Here is a 16,970-nt window from a genome sequence, read left to right on the forward strand (position 1 = left end):
CGAGTCTCATCATGGACACCTGCTTCCTGGTTATCATACGGCGGTGGTAAGCCCATATAGTTTGCCGCAATCGGAGAGCTTCCGCGGCTTCTATTGCGTGATTTAAGCCCAGAATGAGTGCAGCTGTAGGAATGTTATCAGCAAAAGTAATTCATGGCCTACAGTGGATTGGATTCCATCCCACCGGCGAAGGAGCGATGGTCAGACCATAACTTCCAAGATGTATGTGCAAGGATTAATGACGTTGTTCTCAGCCTGTGGTATATGGCTTGCGGATGTGGCCATGACAATCGGACGACTCGCTTGCGTCTCATATCTGCGCTGTCACCACGGCGCTTAAACGTATATCCGGAGATCTAGAGACAAATTCTGAGTGTCTATCTAGATGATTGATGCGAACGGATGGGTCGATGATACCATAGCAAGGATACTAGCGGCTGGGAGCCAACGATTGTCGGAATGGATGAAAGGACATAACATCAAATCCGATAAAGGAGGTATATAAGTTTCAGAGTGTCTTCTATCCATCATGGCGTATACAGCCCCAGTGACAGGATCATTTGTTACGTATCGGTGATTACCAACATGACAGTCAAAGAGGAAAAGAAGCCTGACTTGGGCGAGAAGACCGGCTCCGTGGTCGAGAATCAAGCCGTCTCGGAACCTGTCATGCCCGAGAAGATTCCGTTCTTTCGAGGGACAACCTTCCAGGCTCTCATCGTGGCCTTTTTGTTTTTCAGCGGTCCTGGAATGATCAGCGCACTCGGTACGTTTTTAATACTGGGCTTTAAATCTCATCTACGCCTTTAGTATTATCCATTTCTCCATTTTGCATTCGACCTAACTCAGGCGTAGGTGCTGTTGGAGCCGGTGGCCTGAAGGACCCCTTACTTGTCAACATCACGAGCGGTATGCAATATGGCATGAATTGCGTCTTTGCGTTCTTTGCTGGTGTTGCCATCAACATTCTTGGAGTGAGAGGTGCTCTCTGCTTTGGGTTGCTGTGCTTTCCAATTCGTGGAGCATCTTTGTATTGTGCCAATAAGTTCAAGACGGTTTGGTTCATGTATTTCGCCAGTGCAATTGGCGGTCTTACTTCATCCATTCTTTGGTAAGTTTAAATATCACCCTCACCTTAGTAATACCATATCTGTCCATGCTTAGAGAACTTTGGGGCCAATTGAACTTCACAGGGTTGTCCAAGGCGCCATCATCCTTTCCTATCCAGAGCCTTGGAAGAAGGGATTCTTCAGTAAGTGGCAGCAACTTCTTTACCCCTGATAGCAAAGCCTAACATCGATCCAGTTTCGAGTTGGTACAACTCTCTCTCTTTGGGAACCTTGCTAGGTGGCATCATCGCCATCGCGTTCAACACCAAGAGAAACAAGGCCGGATCAATTTCTCCAAGTAATAAGAGCTCAAACAATCTCGCGAAGAAGGGCTAATGTATTGTCAGTCACATATATCCCACTGTTTTCTCTGTCGTCTGCTGCTCCCATCCTCGCATGGCTGTTGTCGCCACCTGAAAAGGTCATCCGAGCTGATGGCCAACCCGTCAAGATGAACAGACAGCGAGGGCCATGGGAAGAAGCAAAACGGACCCTTTCGAGTGTGAAAAGAAGAGAGGTGAGAAGTCCACTACCCTATTCAGAGCAGCCCCTGATAAGAAAAGTAGATTATCCTTCTTCTGCCCATGTTTATCTACTCACAGTGGTATCTTTCCTACCATGGCAACTTCAACGCCGTCTACCACTCCGTTCGCGGCAGAGCGCTGGGAGGTCTCTTGCATTCCATCACCGGAATTCTTGGAAATATCACCTTCTGGTACATGACTGACCGGAGTGGATGGACACGGAGACAGGTAGCGCGCCGGGGGTATTACATCATCTTCAGCCTTTACACTAGCAGCTGGATCTACAACATTGTTGTGCAGAAGCTCTACACGGACTGGAAGCCAGTCGGGTTGGACTGGGTTGAGGGTGATTACTGGCTGAGTATCGTCCTATACATATACTGGCAGTACGTCTCGCTGCGCCATTTTGTCGTCGTTCCTGGCAAGCTGATATTTAGACAGATATGCCAATGACATGTATCAGTGCTACGTTTACTTTCTCATCGGTACTCTCTCCACGGAGGTTGAAGAGCTGGCGCGATACACGGGTATTTTGAAGACGGTCAACACTGCCGGTGCAGCTTTTGGATACGCGGTCCAGGTCAAGTGGTCCATGTTGGGAGGAGCATCTCTGCTGTACGGAAAGGAGAATCAAAGATATGTGAAGAATTAACTAACAATGATCTAGGACTGGCCTCTGGTTTGCGCAAATAATTCCGACCTGGTTAGTTGTTCGGGAGGTCTCTGATGACGAACCGGGCAACGAGCCCAAGTCGACTGTCTCTGGCTCTGAGGCTCTGGCATGAGAATAATCAAAGTACCCCTTTGAAGCTGGACTAGAAACATCAGTGGCGATTGTTCAGTTCCTTGATCTGTGTTAACATATACTGTATTGGTGGTTGAAAAGATGCGCTTCGCAAAGACAATTAAAGGCCCCTTGACTTTGATGGGTCATAAACAACTTTCAACGTGTCTGGAAAGTGATGAGAAGTGGTAGGGAAGAGAGGGATAGTAATAATCCCAGTCGTCAAGCGCTCGCTGGGGACATGGAAGAGTGAGTGTGAAATAGTCTATCTATGTATTGGATTCTTGCTGTTTCTGCTCCCATCTTACTCTGGAACTTAAGGCTAAGGCTCCTGTGCAAATGTTGGGAGTCAGCCGAGATAAGCTCAGCAGGCAAAGCAGACTCGTAGTTCGCCTACTTCTAGTCATATGTCTTTGTCTCTCTGGTGATAGAGACCTCATTGTGGTCCAAGGTCTCTGAATTTTGCATTCAGGGCGCCATTTGTGGGAGGAATAGGGAACGGGGTTTTCTAGTCTACCCTAGGTAATTAGAGCAGGACCTATCTCAGGTGTAGATAAAGCTATCCAGTGGTGATAGAGTTGCCATTTTGAGGTGATGCCTGGTGGGGCGGTTAGGAAATACGAGCCCTCGACCGAGTGGTGCCCATCTTGCAAGCGCCTGGCAGGGGTCCCCATTACCACAACCGTTCTCAGACCTTGCTATCATCAGACAGTAACCACCAGTTCTTATTTTCTTTCAACACGTAGTATGATATCGGGTACCCTGGACAGCTCGAGAAGCAATATGAAGATGCCTACTGTTGCAGAATAGCCGCTGGCTGGGAACCTTCATGAGGCTTAACGACGTTGTACTAATTTAGAACCCTATTCATTTTTTATCAGGTCAAAGTTTTACACAGGGTAGCTGGCTATATATTGTTCATTATTCATATCTTTTGCTGCCATTCCCCAGATCACGCTAGGTGGACATGTTCCAACAGCGCTAAGTAAGATGTGACTGCCATCCGTGTGCGAGGAACGCCTCGATTTTATTGTCACATGCAAAATGGCAGTCTCTCTTCTATAAGCTATAGCACTTTATGAACTGCTGTTGTCATGATCGGTGAAGGCAGGTTGGCTCAAGAGCAAAGGCCAGCTGGGCCTGGGGTAATAGACAAGCACATCTATCAATGGTTATGAGCCCATAAGGGGGTGATTACTGAGTGTCAATTGTTTCATACACCAAGTTGACAGACAAGACCTGTGATTACATTCTATACAAGGCCCACATGGTAGGAATCGTGGTGGCACATCAGAATGACGCAGGAATTCACGTCGATACTAAGAACACCACTTTATTGTCAACTTGATCTACAGGGACATCGCTCGCCACAAAGAGCTTTACAAGACAGCGATTACAGAGATACAGTCATAGTATCAGCCCTCCAACAGGCCATGATTTTCAAAGCGTCCCGCGACGCCTTCACCAAGGAAGTTCCTGGCCCTTGTACGTGACAAACTTGCCCGAGTACTTCTCTCTAGTAGCCTCATCAATGATCTGAAGCATTCCCTCAACAGACCCTTCGATGGTCTCAGGAGGTGAACCAGGAAAGCCCCAGTCCTTAGCACACAACTCTCCCATACGCGTCTGAACCCAGCCAGGATGAAGTGCAACAGCCACAAGCCCCTGGTTCTGCATGTGCAGAGCACGAGTGAGCCAGTTGAGTGCAGCCTTGCTCGGACCATAGGCACCGCCAGGACCTTCCTGGATAGTGATACAACCGACAGAAGAAGTGACGTTAATCACTTTGGGGGCCGTTGACTTCTGCAGTAGAGGCCAAAGCCCCTGAAAGACCGTGAGAGGTCCAATGGTGTTTGTCTCGAAAGCGGCTCGAAGGTTGTCTGCAGGGGTTTCGGCCGCGAGGGTCATGGGCGGGGAGAAGGCAGCGTTGTTGATCAAAACGTCGACATGATCAACGGTGAAGGCATCGCGGATCTGCTCAGGGGCGAGAGCAGTGGAGAAATCGAGCTTGACAATGATGAGGGAGCTATCCTCGCCCTTGGTGACGGAGTCAGTGTCCGATTTGAGGCTTGTAGCAGCATCATCATTGCGGACACTGGCGACGACGGTGATGGAGGGGCGGGAGAGGAGGGTCTTGACGAGGCCGAGTCCAATGCCTCTGTTGGCGCCGGTGACGACGTAGACGGTGTTGTTGTTCTCAGCAGTCATGGTGAAGGATGATTTAGAGGAGAAGCAGTAGACAGACAATGAAGCTAAAGAAAACAGACAGTGTAGATGAAGGATCTGGGTGCTGCTCAAGGGGAAGGGTACGGGCTGCGGCTTATAAGTGACGAGCGGGAGGCGGGCCAACAGCCTTACACGCGATCGAGGGCAATGTGCCCTGGAATATCATTTTTCCGGTTTAGATGCCTGACATGAGGGGACGCGGCTACGAGGAAGGGAGGAGGTGATATCAGGCATTTGACGGGTCTTTGAGGGGGATACCACTCTACGATAAACTTTAGAAGCATTATTAGAACTGAATTATGACCGCTTATGTCTTCTGGATAGGATTTGCTTGCGGACAACGCTTGCGGATAACGTCTGCCCTCGCCTTCACGCTGTCTTGGCACGAGGGCCTCATGACCCCCGCACACAAAATCCCCCTTTTGCCTCAATAACCCTTGTAAATGACCGGGTAGATATGAAATTATGGATTTCGGAGACTTTTACGTTTGCTTATTCAGCGTCGCGATCCTGCTCACACGCCTCATCGATCAATCTTCCCCTGATCCTCCAGCCTCCACAAACCAAATTCCAGGTCCTGTTCCACTACCCTACCTGATGGTGGCTGGAATATCGTGCTGGGGCGGAGATATGTGTGTGGAAGGTTGAATAAGTATGAACATAAACATGTACTGTTAATCGCCCTTATTGTCCTGGCGTACTGTTCCCAAGTCTTCAGGGGCCCGGTCTTGGGATGGATAAGAAGCCGCTCAACACTGCCTCCTGGCTGATATCAGAAGCATGTGGAAAAAATGGAGAAGAGTCGCTGTTAAATAAATAGCAAGACTCATATCATAAACCCCTCAGCGTCTGGTGCTACTACTGGCACGCCATTTAAGCAAGAGGGGAAGTGGCCGCACTGACAGCGTGTCGAACGACTTCTTTTATGGCAGAAATACGGCCAAATTGGGAAGGCGTGCAATAGCCAACAGGTCATGAGCCCCGTGATTCCCTGTCGTCCATGGCGCCTGAGTCGAAACATTTATGTGTGCCGGGGTGGGAGTTTGTCGTGGGAGATATCCCGCTTTCGACCACGCTATCATCCTTGCTTCATTTCTTGCTACCATCATGAGCAGGATAACAATTGCTAGTCGCCTTCGAAACAACTGAGTGCATGCTGGAACTCCTTTTGAGGTAGGTGGTGACGGTTGTACCCCGCTTTAGATTATTGCGCGTCTTAAGCCCGTCCATTAGGCCAAACTGTTCATGCCAGTCTTGCAAGCGCAGCTGCTTGTGGACGTACTCTTACAACCAAACTGATGCCGTTATGATGTTTCAAGGCTTTTTTATTCCATAGCGGCAATGAATGAGGTAGCCCCGTATGAGAGGTGGGTGTGAAGACGACCTTCAATGTTAGCTGGAACAAGTAGTTTTAACGAGTCGTGATATGCAGTCTTCTTTTAATTTGATTTAGGCAGTCTTTTAATGTTAGAAAAAATGCATTTATGAATAGATAGAGAGTCATGGTGTGCAGACACCTGCGCAGCCTATAAATGGGCTGAGCTACAGAGCAACGCTGCTCTGTGGCCAGCAACTCATCACCAATGGTGACTCGAAATTGTGTTTCTAGGATGCCACCAGCATCTCACTCAGCAACGACCACACCATCTCGTGACCGGTCCAGACTTCGCTGCCCTGCGCGCGCGGGGTATCACACCTTTTGGCGAAGCCGAAAGCAGGCAAACAGCCCCCAAGAAAGGGCTACTTGGTATCAGTTCCCCCAAAGAATCTTGTGTAGATTACTTGTTTCAGTGTTGATATTCGAGGTGCCCTTTTCACACAGGGTGCTATAACAACTAGCTCAGGCCCGTCGTGCTTCCCCGTGTCTTCTGCTCGTTGCTTTTTAGCTGACAGTCTAGACTCTTCTGTGGCGTTCTCACTCATTGCCTGTGTTTGATGGGCCTGAATTCAGGTCTAGCGCGCCCTGGCCTTGGTAAAATTCGCTGTGATAAGCGCTAAGCTTCATATGGCGCCTCTTGACAAATATCGCTATTCTATTGGCTTGATGTGTTGAAGCAATCGTGGTCGGGAGGTTTTTCCAAAAACAACAACGTCGCCAGTCAGCCATTGACCAATCTGTTCCCCTCTGTACCACAGAGCACTACATCGACTTCTAGCTGGTTACACAGCGTCATGGCGACCGCCGAGCGGACAGGTCCGATGGGAGCACCTGGCACGCCCATCAGTGCTGGATGGGTCTTCGGCGGTGAGAAAGGAACTTCGCCTGTTGTTCTCACGGCAGCAATCATCATCCCTCTCCTTTTTGTGGGTTTGAAGAAACTTCTTTATCCAAACTTTGATCCACGCGAGCCCCCGGTCCTGAGACCTCGTATTCCCTTCATCGGCCATATCGTTGGTATGATACGGGAGCGCAGCAGCTGGTATATCAGGATATAGTAAGCCCACAACGAGCACTCCACATACCAATCATCTAACATTCTGGTAGTAATGAGAACCCATTGCCGATTTGCACTTTGCCCATGCTCCACGGCAAAATGTACATCATCAACGCTCCTGATCTCATAACTGCAGCCATGAAGAACGGCGATATCAGCTTCGACCCCTTCTTGCTGGAGGTCCCTGTCGGCTTGTTCGGTTTGAGCAAAAGGCTGTCGGACATAATCGAGCAACGACATGTTATCGATGGTCTCTTGAACGTCATCCACTATACCTTGATGGGAGACCATCTGTCCAGGATGAACATCACAGCGCTGACCAAGATGATGCAAACCCTCAATGACGTAGGTCCAAGTCCAGCTGAACTTTCGGACGCATATGAGTGGTCATGGGATATTTTGGGCAATGCCACTATGGTGGCGATATTTGGGAAGAAGAACCCACTTACCCCTGAGCATCTGCATCTGATAAGGTGAGATACCCCTTGATGCAATGTTCCTTTACTAATGCAGAACAGGGACTTTGATGAGGGTGTCGCGAGATTCGCTACCGGTATTGCGCCCAGATTGATTGCTCCGGGGCCTCTACGCGCTCGCGAGAAAATAAACACCCTCCTTGAATCATTCTACGCAGCAGGCTATGAGACGCTTCCCGATGTATCATCAATCATCCAAAAACGAACAGAGATTCTCAGAAGAGAAGGCTTCAACGACCGCGACCTTGGCATCCAAGAGATTACCATCCCTTGGGTCGCAACGACCAACACGATCGCTGTTCTGTACTGGCTTTTTGCACACGTCTTTTCTGTCCCAGAGTATACGCAAAGAATCCACGATGAAATGGAGGCTATTTCCATCATAACCAGCACCAAAGACAAAGGCCGTGTGGGTACAATCTCGGTCAAAGAAATGAACAAAGACTGCACCTTTCTCTATGCCTGCTACCGCGAGACTCTGCGTCTGTACATCCACAACACTGGCCAACGACGCGTGATCAAGGACACTACCATCAAAGATCAACAAGGTCGGGAATATCTTCTTAAGAAGGGCACCAATGTCCAGTGGCCTGGCAGTCTCACGCACATGACTGATTCTGTCTGGGGTGACGACGCCTGGACCTTTCGACCAGAGAGATTTCTTGAGGTGTCACCACAGGAAGAGAAGCAGCGCCGTGGTGCGTATATCCCGTTCGGAGGAGGTAAACATCTGTGCCCGGGGCGAAACTTTGCTTTGTCGGAAAACATGGGGTTTGTTGGTATTCTTGCTCTTGGATATAATGTTGAGGGGGTGCGTGTGCCCGAATCTGAAGATCCTGGCTTAGGGTTAGGATCGAGGAAGCCTATCGGGGGGACAGCGCTTCGGAGCGCCAAGATTTCAAGGAGGGTCGGATGGGAAGACGTAACCTGGGAGTTTGTTGAGTGATTTGGGATCATTGTCTATGCTGGTTGGACATGAGTAGACACGAGCTATTGCTTGTAAATGAAAGTTATAGTGGTAGAATGCAGAGCACGTGTTGAAGCCAGCAGTTCAGCATGACCTTTGCTGATGTTTTCCCCTGCAGAATGTCTCCAATAAAAGCCAGGTCCAAAGCCAACGACAACAAAAGAAACCCGAATGATGATATGAGAACACTCTCGCACTGCCATTCAACAGCCAAATAGAAAGGTTGTCATAAAAATGCTCCCATATCCGCCAAGACACAATCCCTACCAAATGACCAACACCAATATCATGCAACGTAGACCGGCATTCCACTCCCAAGCAACTCACTCTTGCTCACCAGCACATCTGACCTGTCGAAGTCGTGAAGCATCAACCAACAAATCATGCGAAAGACCAGCCTACACCACACATCATCACGAGACACTTCCTCTACTGGCTGACAAGCGACGGCTCCTGTTGGGGGAACTTGCTCTCCGCTTCCAGTGCCCGGGTTAATGGTAGACAGCCTGGGTGAGGGAGGTCCTGAACCATCCGCCCACCTTTTGGCTCGACTAAACCCTATGTGAGGGAGAATGTCTCTGGCATGAGTGGCCGATGGAGCGCTTCGACGATCTGTCGCTCTACGGGCGCAAGCTGATACATTGGGACGGGTATTTGAAAAGTGAACTGCCATGAATTTGTCCTGTCGCTCTTCCGGGCTGGCCTCATGGATGTCCCCAGCAGACTCTTGCCTTCTATATATAGCAGGCAATACGTTTGTGTTCTGGTCGGGATCCGTGTCTGAGGAGCGGTCGTCATCTCTATTGAGAAGTCGCAAGACCTCTTGGATATGCTATCTTAAGACGTCTTGGTCGACTTCTCGTCTCCCTGGCCGTGCTTGAGTCATCTGGGGGATGGCAGTATCATTCTTCGCCGTCAAGATTTCGTCGCAGTCATTAATAGGTTCATGCAGTGTCTTGAGCAAGCCTATCTTCCCGTCGAGATAGGACTCCCGGGTGCGGTTGAGGATCCGCTCACCATGGGTCTGGAGCTCAACGAGGACAGAATCCCAACTCTTCCATTGAACGTCCACGGCAAGGTAGGATAAATAGGCCTCGAGAAGAAGTTGTAGATCCACATTGTTCTTCTCCCAATGGACAGGTATTGGGTTCGGGACATATGTGAACATAGTGTTTAGGATATGGAACGTGCAACTCAGCATCCCTAAAATCTCGAACACGACTATTACCAAATTAATTATGGGCTGGTCCTTACTTGTCAACGCTAGCGAGTACCGGGGAACAAATGCGTGACGTTCTTTGTCTTGTCAAGGAAAAAGTTGCAAGTGACAGTGTTGCAACTTATTCGCCCCAGAGTCTCAGCAATCTCCCGTCGGCTCCCAGCCTGGAGTACACTGAGGCCCAGGGGTTCGTCACTCGAATACCCGGCTCTTTCTGTATTTTTCAGGTTCTGATAGATAGCTGGAATGACGACAAAACAAAGGTTCCTGACGTCGCCAGTAGGTAAGACGGGTTTCACTGAACTTTCGGTTCCCGGTGACCTGAAAGTTAGACAAGCCGAAGGTCCAGGACTGCTGTGCCGGTCAGCATGCAGCCATTGCCTTCAGCTCGGTACTTGTCTTCGGCTCGATCAAACACTTTCCGATACAGGAGCAGCATGGCCGCCATCTCTATCAAGTGGGAGATGGTGGTCATTGCGTAGGGCTTTTTGACATTGCTGGGCATAGTTTCCCAGCTCCGCCGCTGTTTCTACAAGGCCACTGCCATTGTATGTTCAAGCCAGGCGGCTGGAACCCCATCAGGATTAGGCTCTCCGGTACGCTCTTCCGTCTTCCTATATGCTTCTTCCTCCCAAGCCATACTGTCATGTTCCATTCGCTGTAGCTCGTTCACCAAGTTGGCCCACGCTGCACCCTCGTCATTAGCTGTTCCAACTCCCTGAGTGTAAAGTTGATCCTCCAGCGATCTTTTGGTACGGAGATTGCTGCCTGTTGCAGCCAGGCTTTCATCCGTGCCGTCAAGGTAGGTTACCTCGCGTTCCAGGACGGGGCCATGTGTGTTTTTGGGCGATCATACGAACAGGACGGGCATTTCAAAGTCGGGCCCTGGCCGCTGCTGAGGATTTGAGGGTTCGTCTTCCTCCTTTGATTCCTGCCGGGAACGTAGCTCTTGTGAAGCAAGACGCAACACCTTTCTTTGCATCGAGCCCATGTCAAGTCAGAGATCTCGTGCGGATTCTGGTGATTCGGAGCTCAAGTCTCGCTCAATCTGCATGTCGATGGCCTGGACCTCGTGGTCACTGAGCCCCTCACCAAGGTCGGTCGAGGTAGCTGACAATTTGACCAAAACCCCGTTGTCCTCAGAAATCCTTTCATGTGCTGTTGGATCAAGTCTTCCGGGGGATTCATCGCTAGTATCGTGGACTGTCTGTATGCCTCTCGTGGTTGCCAGTCTCTCGGGCGAAGACCCTTCAAACGGTCTTCTGGAACCTGTCTGCCGATCTGCACGGTGGGACTGATCTACAGCTGCCATAGAGTTCTCAAGAGAAATTTGCATGATACTGGCACTTGTTGAGATAGATAATAATTGACAGATCATGGTAACCTTACAAGAAATTTTGTGGGCTGCGGTCCTTTGTCGTCTGAAAGATCATTACCTCGAGTGTTGTATCCAAAATCCGATGCTGTCCCTTCAACACCTCTCGATAGAACAGTAACTTGTCCCTGCTTGAGAACACCCATCGCAGCCTGAGTCCCAGCTGTCGAAACTTCCCAGGACTGCTTCTGAAATGCACAAGAAGAGGTTTAAGCGTTTTCTAAAGACGATCAAGTGGCGTCAAGACTCTGCCACAGACGTCTATGACATCCTTGACGAGACTCTGAAGGTCGATGGATACATCAGTTGAGTTTGGTAGTTCACCTTTGACGCGGTTGAGCAGTTTGGAGAAGGCGTTCATCTCCTCTGCATAAACCCACACTTCCTGTCCGGCAGAACCAATTGCATCAGCGACCTGGAACAAACCCTGGGGGGTTGTGAATCCCAGGGAGATGATGCCGGCAGCACCGCTGGCGATACTGAACGGGTCTGGCATGCTCAAAGCAGGGGCATGGGAGCTGAGTTCATTGAAGGAATTTGAAAGAGGCGAGTCTCTGACGTAAAGAAAGTGATGCGACAGGCTACTCTGCAACCAGCGGTTAAACCGTAGTTGCTATTGGCCGAGGTTGATTACATGCATGTGCACGGCCTCTGCCAACGCGCGGGGGCCTCACGGTGATGGTACTAGGCAGGCTTTAACTATGATCTGACAAGGACTGGCTGGGCTGTAGAGGCTGGAACCAAAAGGAAGGCCTTATGGCCTCTTCCAGTAAGTCACGCCAGCTTGTCCGGGCATTATGTGGGTTGAAATTTCAACGTATATATTTCAATTTGACTGAAATTTGTTCACAACAGTCGACAATATTTACATCAGAATCTTCATCAGCATCAAGATGTCCCCTCAAGCCTTCAGGGTTCAGTGACACTCCCATCAATCATAATATCCTTGATACTCATATCAAATGATTCATAAACACTGGTGCCTGAAGTATGTGCAGGAAAGGTGGTTAACTAGCTGGTGCCTGAGCAGCCAACAAAGTTGTTACCGGAAGCTCCAGTGTGAGTGATCGCACCGGCATACTGGCAGTTGGTGTTGATGACAACACGGTCAGCGCCAGGAGAGCCTACAAAGAGGATTAATTAGAGACTGCAAGTCAAGGCGCCAGAAAAGGGTATCTAAGGACATACCGCCAGTGTAGACACCGCTGGACCTAATGGGAAATTCCTGGTAGGGGCCGCTGACGAGGAAGTCGAAGCCCTCACGGTTGTTGTAGGTGTGAGGGTAGGTCGAGCTACCAGCAGTGTCACCCGCTTGGTAGTAGGAGCACGCAGCGTTGGCAGCGGCGCGGACCTGGGCAGCAGAGTAGGCGGTGTTACCGCAGGTGGTGGCAGACTGGCGGCTCTCGATGGGGCCGGCCACGGCAACGCCCAGGAGAGCGGCCAGAGGAGCGAGGGACTAGCAAGATCAGCAACAGGTCTATAACAGTGACGAGATTGAGTGGGCTGATGTACCTTGAAGAAGAGCATCTTGCCAACGGTTTGTTCCAACCAGGGATGAATGGGTGATTCGCAAAGTGATGTTTGTCTAAGCTATTGTTTGAACGGCAAACATTCTCCGTACATATATAGCCGTTTGGCCACAACAACTATCGAGCTATTGCTGTTTGCGATACCGAGGTAAGACAGGGTATTCTAATCATCCAAAACCCCAGGTGATTGCCCTCATGACGATGATTGGCCCCAAAGGCATCGTGCTTGATGCCAACTAGACACCCATCGACCACCTGCTCAAAACGGCTATACCCCCGGCAGAAAGTTCCCCGTGGGTGAGGCCATCGCTAAGTGCCGTAGTACAAAGCGGGTCGTGATCGGCGTAAGCTGTTTCAGCGATTCCCCATGTGGTTATCTCGGTTCTGGTGATTGGCGATAATTAATCCCTCAGATTTTATCAGATACCGCTGAACGCCGGACGTGATAGATGGACTTATGCGCTCTTCCGCTTCTATAGTCTCTCTCGCTCTTGGCCGCCGCTTGTTGTTACATTCATCAACAGTAATTCATCGTCGGCGATCTCCTACACTCACCGCTGCCTCTCTTACTTCTGCCGGTCACATCCGATTCTCAACCACACACTTTGCTCTTTCTGCGATGGCTGATAAAGTCATCTCGCTCCTCGGCGACAAGGCCGTATCGGCCCAAGATGCCGCTCAGAAGCTTACCGACCCTTGCAGAACTGCCTTTGTCAAAGACGGTGATCTGTCCCGATTCGAGGAGGAGCTTAACGCCCTTTGGAACAACATCCTATCTGCCGCCGAGAAGACCCCTCATGACCAGCAGGATAAGTTGGTGGACGTGATGCGCGCCATCAAAGGCATGCCAGAGCCTGACCACGAAGGGAAGAAGATTGAGATTTGGGGTCAGGAGACGCGCTGGGACCAGCTTCCCATGTTTGGGTCTCTAACCCGGGAGCGGCTGGACATTGGTATGACTACTGATCTTTTCACGTCCTCAATAAAGAGACAGCTCAGCTAACACAAATGATGAAGCTCAATCAAGGTCGGGCCAGGCTTTTGTCAACATCAATGCCTTCTTTGCTCGGCTTACTGCTGCCAATATTGAAGACAATCTTTTGTTCGCCATCTGGGTCTTCCGTGACGCACTCGAGGATCCTGCAGAGGATGAGATCGCGCAAAAGACTTCACCTGAGCTACTGAAGGCAGCTGCAGTCTGGTTCATCTACGCAACTGAGAGCTTGGCAAAGGCTAGAGATGAAGCGGAGCAGTTTGACGGCAAGGTGGCGAGACCAGGTGACAGCTTGTCGGCATTCAAAGATGTGCCTGGATGGAGAGGCTTTTGCCCAGATCGATGGAATGTGTGGAAGGCTCGGCTCGCATCTCTTGAGAAGACGGAATCGCTGGCAGATGCCCAGCCTCTGATTGACCAAGCGCTGGATAAGCTGAACAAGGTTTAGAGCGAGATGGCGGTTCATAGAACAGATTCAAGCTTGCATCTCTCCTCGCACTCGTCATACCTACTAGTGAAAGGCGGTTGCATGGAAGTGTTGAGGACTGGATCATCAATGACTATTTTGCTCCTTCAGCGCGAAACGCGCCACCGTAGCTAAATGTAATCTTCAAGCCATTCGCCCACACTACAGTCTACAGGTGAGTTGAGGTGGGCCGGACAGCAGAGAGACCACGAGACCGCTGGCAACCCGGGCTAAGTCACTTGTCCCTCGGTTTTCATGTGGCAATACCGTTTTCTCTATCACTGTATTTGGTATAAGAACAATCAGACACACATGAGGTTGAGGGCGAAATCTTCAACAGCTCTCAAGGGCTAGATTCAGGAATGTGAACCATCTCGCCCACAGAAAAAACAGGTTTCAAAGAGACCAAATACAAACCTGACATCTCTTATCTCCTGTAACTTCATCAGGGCACTTTCAATGTCGAGCACTGTGTCCTCCCCTATCACCCATGTCCCCCTAGGTGAGTCGCTCAAGACTGCAATATTCGGGGCAATGGAGCCTCCACGACATTGAGCACGTCAAAACGTAAAAAGGTGCCCTACGGGACAGGCTCCCATCACAACATGATACTTGTCGAGGGCATCTTTCCATTCCCCTGCCTTCGCGTCAAGCATCCGAAAGTTGCTCGTCCCACTCGTGTTTCTCCCGAGAAGGACATTGCGGCTGTTCTCCCAACCACCGTAAGCTAAATCTCCGAAGGCGATGATGTCCAGTGATGGGATCCCATCCGGTCCGAAGGCCCATTCGGCAAAGTGGCGGAATTCGTTGCGTAGTTCGGGTTCGCGCTGCGTAAAATCCAAGTCCCAATCGGGTCCAGGATCTGAGTCTTCCGTGTAGGTAGTCAAGTCCGAGTCGGATGAGGCATCGCTGTTTGCGCGAGAAATCGATGGTGCCAAGATTTCGACGAGCGCCCAAGAGCCGAAGTTGCTGACATCTGACATGGTTTGGCGGATGTGAATTGCCTTCAATGAGGTCTTGGATGTGAAGGGGAGCAGGATGTATTTCTGTAAGAAACAAAGTGAGCCTCCGGCTATCCACTCATGTAGATATTGAATGCTTACCATACGCCCTGGGATACAAGCCAGGCCAATAAACTCAAGGTCAAGCTCTGCAAGAGGATTCTGTGAGGGATCTTTCTTTATTCGGCGCATGTCCCGTCCATAGATGCTTAGATCCGCCAAATCACATAACCCTGGTGGATCCTGCTCCAGCCTGATGGTCCTTTGGTGACAGACAAGTCTCCTGAGAGTAGTATGAAGACGAGCGAGGATTTCCCAAAGCCGAAGTGCTGAGACTGGTCCTGCATGAGACAAAAAGAGCTCTTCAAGTTCCTCAAAGGCGTCGACCAAATCGAGAATAATATCCTCGTTGTCATCGTCCTGTATCTCGAGTGTCCTCAGCTTGATCGGGAGGTTGAGCTTCAAAACGCTCTTGATGAAGGCATCCCAATGGGGGCAAAATCGCAGCTTTAGTGAGACGAGCGTGTCGAAATTGAATACGAGAGCCATACTTGCTGTCAAGGGTACCAGAGAGAGGGACAAGACGCGGATTTTTGGGAACAGCAGGGCTGGGGAGTTTGGGTCCACTCCAAGAACGGTGGAAGCAAAGAAACTCGGCTTTTTCATCCTGCGCATTGTCTCATCTTCAACGTCGCCGGTGTTGCTGGAAGTGTTAAACATTCCGTCATCTTGGTCATCACTAGAGTTGCTGGCGTCGCTGTCGTCATGACCAAGGCTGTCATTAACGCTAAAGATTTCGAGCAAGTTGACAAAATTCAATTCCAGCCTCTTAAGATGCGCCGAATTGTTCTGCAGGACGACGGAAAGAGGTTGCATATGAACGGGACGAAGGCCCTTCCAGGTGAAGTTCAGAAGCTGGCGGAATGAGGATAAATCGACACCAGGCTCGTACTTGAAGCGCGCTACACGGCAATACAGACAGTTGGGGTCGGTTATCAGACTCAACATCTAGGGTGAGGGCTGGTGAAGTGAGAGGATGCCTTCGGTCCCAAGGATATTGACCGGAATGCATGTTCCTAAATCCTAGCTGCAGCAGTGTCAGCAGAGTCGCCTTGGGGGCAATGCATCTCCTGGTGCTTGCCTGAAACTCTGCAGTTGGTCGGGTTCCGTTCGATCGAGTAGTGACTCCAATTTTTCGGCAAGGTCATCGAAATAAAACCCGCGTTGGGGCTCGTCGTGAATCTTGTCATCATCGTCACTACGCATCGAGCGGGGGTAATCATAGACATGGGGACACCGATTATCTGTGACTCTTGTAAAAGAAGCCCGAAGGTGAAGCTGGGTGGCAATTCTTAGACGTCGATAAGGTAGGCCGTTCGTCGGAAGATCATGTAAATGAGATTCGCCCCGTGACTTGATCGTGATGAATTTCCAGAGGGTCCTAGCAACGCTATCCCGCAGCCATGACGAGGCCAGGGAAAGGGTTTTCATGTCGGCTTTTGGTAACTGTATAGAGAAGTAATCATAGACTGGCAACGAGAAAATTCTGAACAAATAACGAACCGCGTCAAGTATGAGAAGAAAGACGTCTCGCGGCACTGCTCTCAACAGGTCGGTCATGGCGATGCAGTGGTTGCTGGGGCATCTGGTTGTTGTTCGCGGATATGTTTTGAGAGGCGCAGGCTTCAATAGTTTCAGTCATTAATCGTGACTAATCCAAGTGATTTGAGAAATCTGGTGCTTGGTGTGGTAGGTGATGTTGTTGATGAGCCAGAGGTGAGTGCCTGGGCTGGAGCTAGGTGCCTCAGGTATCGGGCTCGAGTTCCCAACTATACACCTGGGAACTGATCTCTAAGGAGTTGGAA

The 16,970-nt window shown here is 50.1% G+C and overlaps 6 protein-coding genes across 6 annotated transcripts; 3 read left to right on the forward strand and 3 right to left on the reverse strand.

Moving 5' to 3' along the window:
• Positions 1 to 585: 585 nt before the first annotated feature.
• Positions 586 to 2,418, forward strand: NCS54_01389200 (Hypothetical protein; the record flags this gene model as incomplete). The annotated part of the gene is made up of 8 exons (XM_053159060.1): positions 586 to 766; positions 856 to 1,111; positions 1,194 to 1,252; positions 1,306 to 1,407; positions 1,457 to 1,626; positions 1,676 to 2,019; positions 2,075 to 2,248; positions 2,301 to 2,418. The coding sequence occupies 8 exons, from the start codon at positions 586 to 588 to the stop codon at positions 2,416 to 2,418; spliced, it is 1,404 nt and encodes a 467-aa protein (XP_053015035.1).
• A 1,460-nt stretch (positions 2,419 to 3,878) lies between these two features.
• NCS54_01389300 (Hypothetical protein) lies at positions 3,879 to 4,625 on the reverse strand (the record flags this gene model as incomplete). The annotated part of the gene is made up of 1 exon (XM_053159061.1): positions 3,879 to 4,625. The coding sequence occupies one exon, from the start codon at positions 4,623 to 4,625 to the stop codon at positions 3,879 to 3,881; it is 747 nt and encodes a 248-aa protein (XP_053015036.1).
• Positions 4,626 to 6,815: 2,190 nt separating this feature from the next.
• NCS54_01389400 (Hypothetical protein) lies at positions 6,816 to 8,500 on the forward strand (the record flags this gene model as incomplete). The annotated part of the gene is made up of 3 exons (XM_053159062.1): positions 6,816 to 7,078; positions 7,129 to 7,551; positions 7,597 to 8,500. 3 exons carry the CDS (start codon positions 6,816 to 6,818, stop codon positions 8,498 to 8,500), a joined length of 1,590 nt encoding a protein of 529 aa, XP_053015037.1.
• Positions 8,501 to 12,126: 3,626 nt separating this feature from the next.
• On the reverse strand, positions 12,127 to 12,642 carry NCS54_01389500 (Ribonuclease T(1); the record flags this gene model as incomplete). Its single annotated transcript, XM_053159063.1, has 3 exons — positions 12,127 to 12,239; positions 12,304 to 12,571; positions 12,628 to 12,642. The coding sequence occupies 3 exons, from the start codon at positions 12,640 to 12,642 to the stop codon at positions 12,127 to 12,129; spliced, it is 396 nt and encodes a 131-aa protein (XP_053015038.1).
• Positions 12,643 to 13,146: 504 nt separating this feature from the next.
• On the forward strand, positions 13,147 to 14,086 carry NCS54_01389600 (Hypothetical protein; the record flags this gene model as incomplete). The annotated part of the gene is made up of 2 exons (XM_053159064.1): positions 13,147 to 13,597; positions 13,662 to 14,086. The coding sequence occupies exons 1-2, from the start codon at positions 13,264 to 13,266 to the stop codon at positions 14,084 to 14,086; spliced, it is 759 nt and encodes a 252-aa protein (XP_053015039.1). The 5' UTR covers positions 13,147 to 13,263.
• Positions 14,087 to 14,664: 578 nt separating this feature from the next.
• Positions 14,665 to 16,113, reverse strand: NCS54_01389700 (Hypothetical protein; the record flags this gene model as incomplete). The annotated part of the gene is made up of 2 exons (XM_053159065.1): positions 14,665 to 15,150; positions 15,208 to 16,113. 2 exons carry the CDS (start codon positions 16,111 to 16,113, stop codon positions 14,665 to 14,667), a joined length of 1,392 nt encoding a protein of 463 aa, XP_053015040.1.
• Between the last annotated feature and the right edge of the window lie 857 nt (positions 16,114 to 16,970).

Source organism: Fusarium falciforme, chromosome 12 (assembly GCF_026873545.1).
Source record: "Fusarium falciforme chromosome 12, complete sequence".
Classification (NCBI taxonomy): domain Eukaryota; kingdom Fungi; phylum Ascomycota; class Sordariomycetes; order Hypocreales; family Nectriaceae; genus Fusarium; species Fusarium falciforme.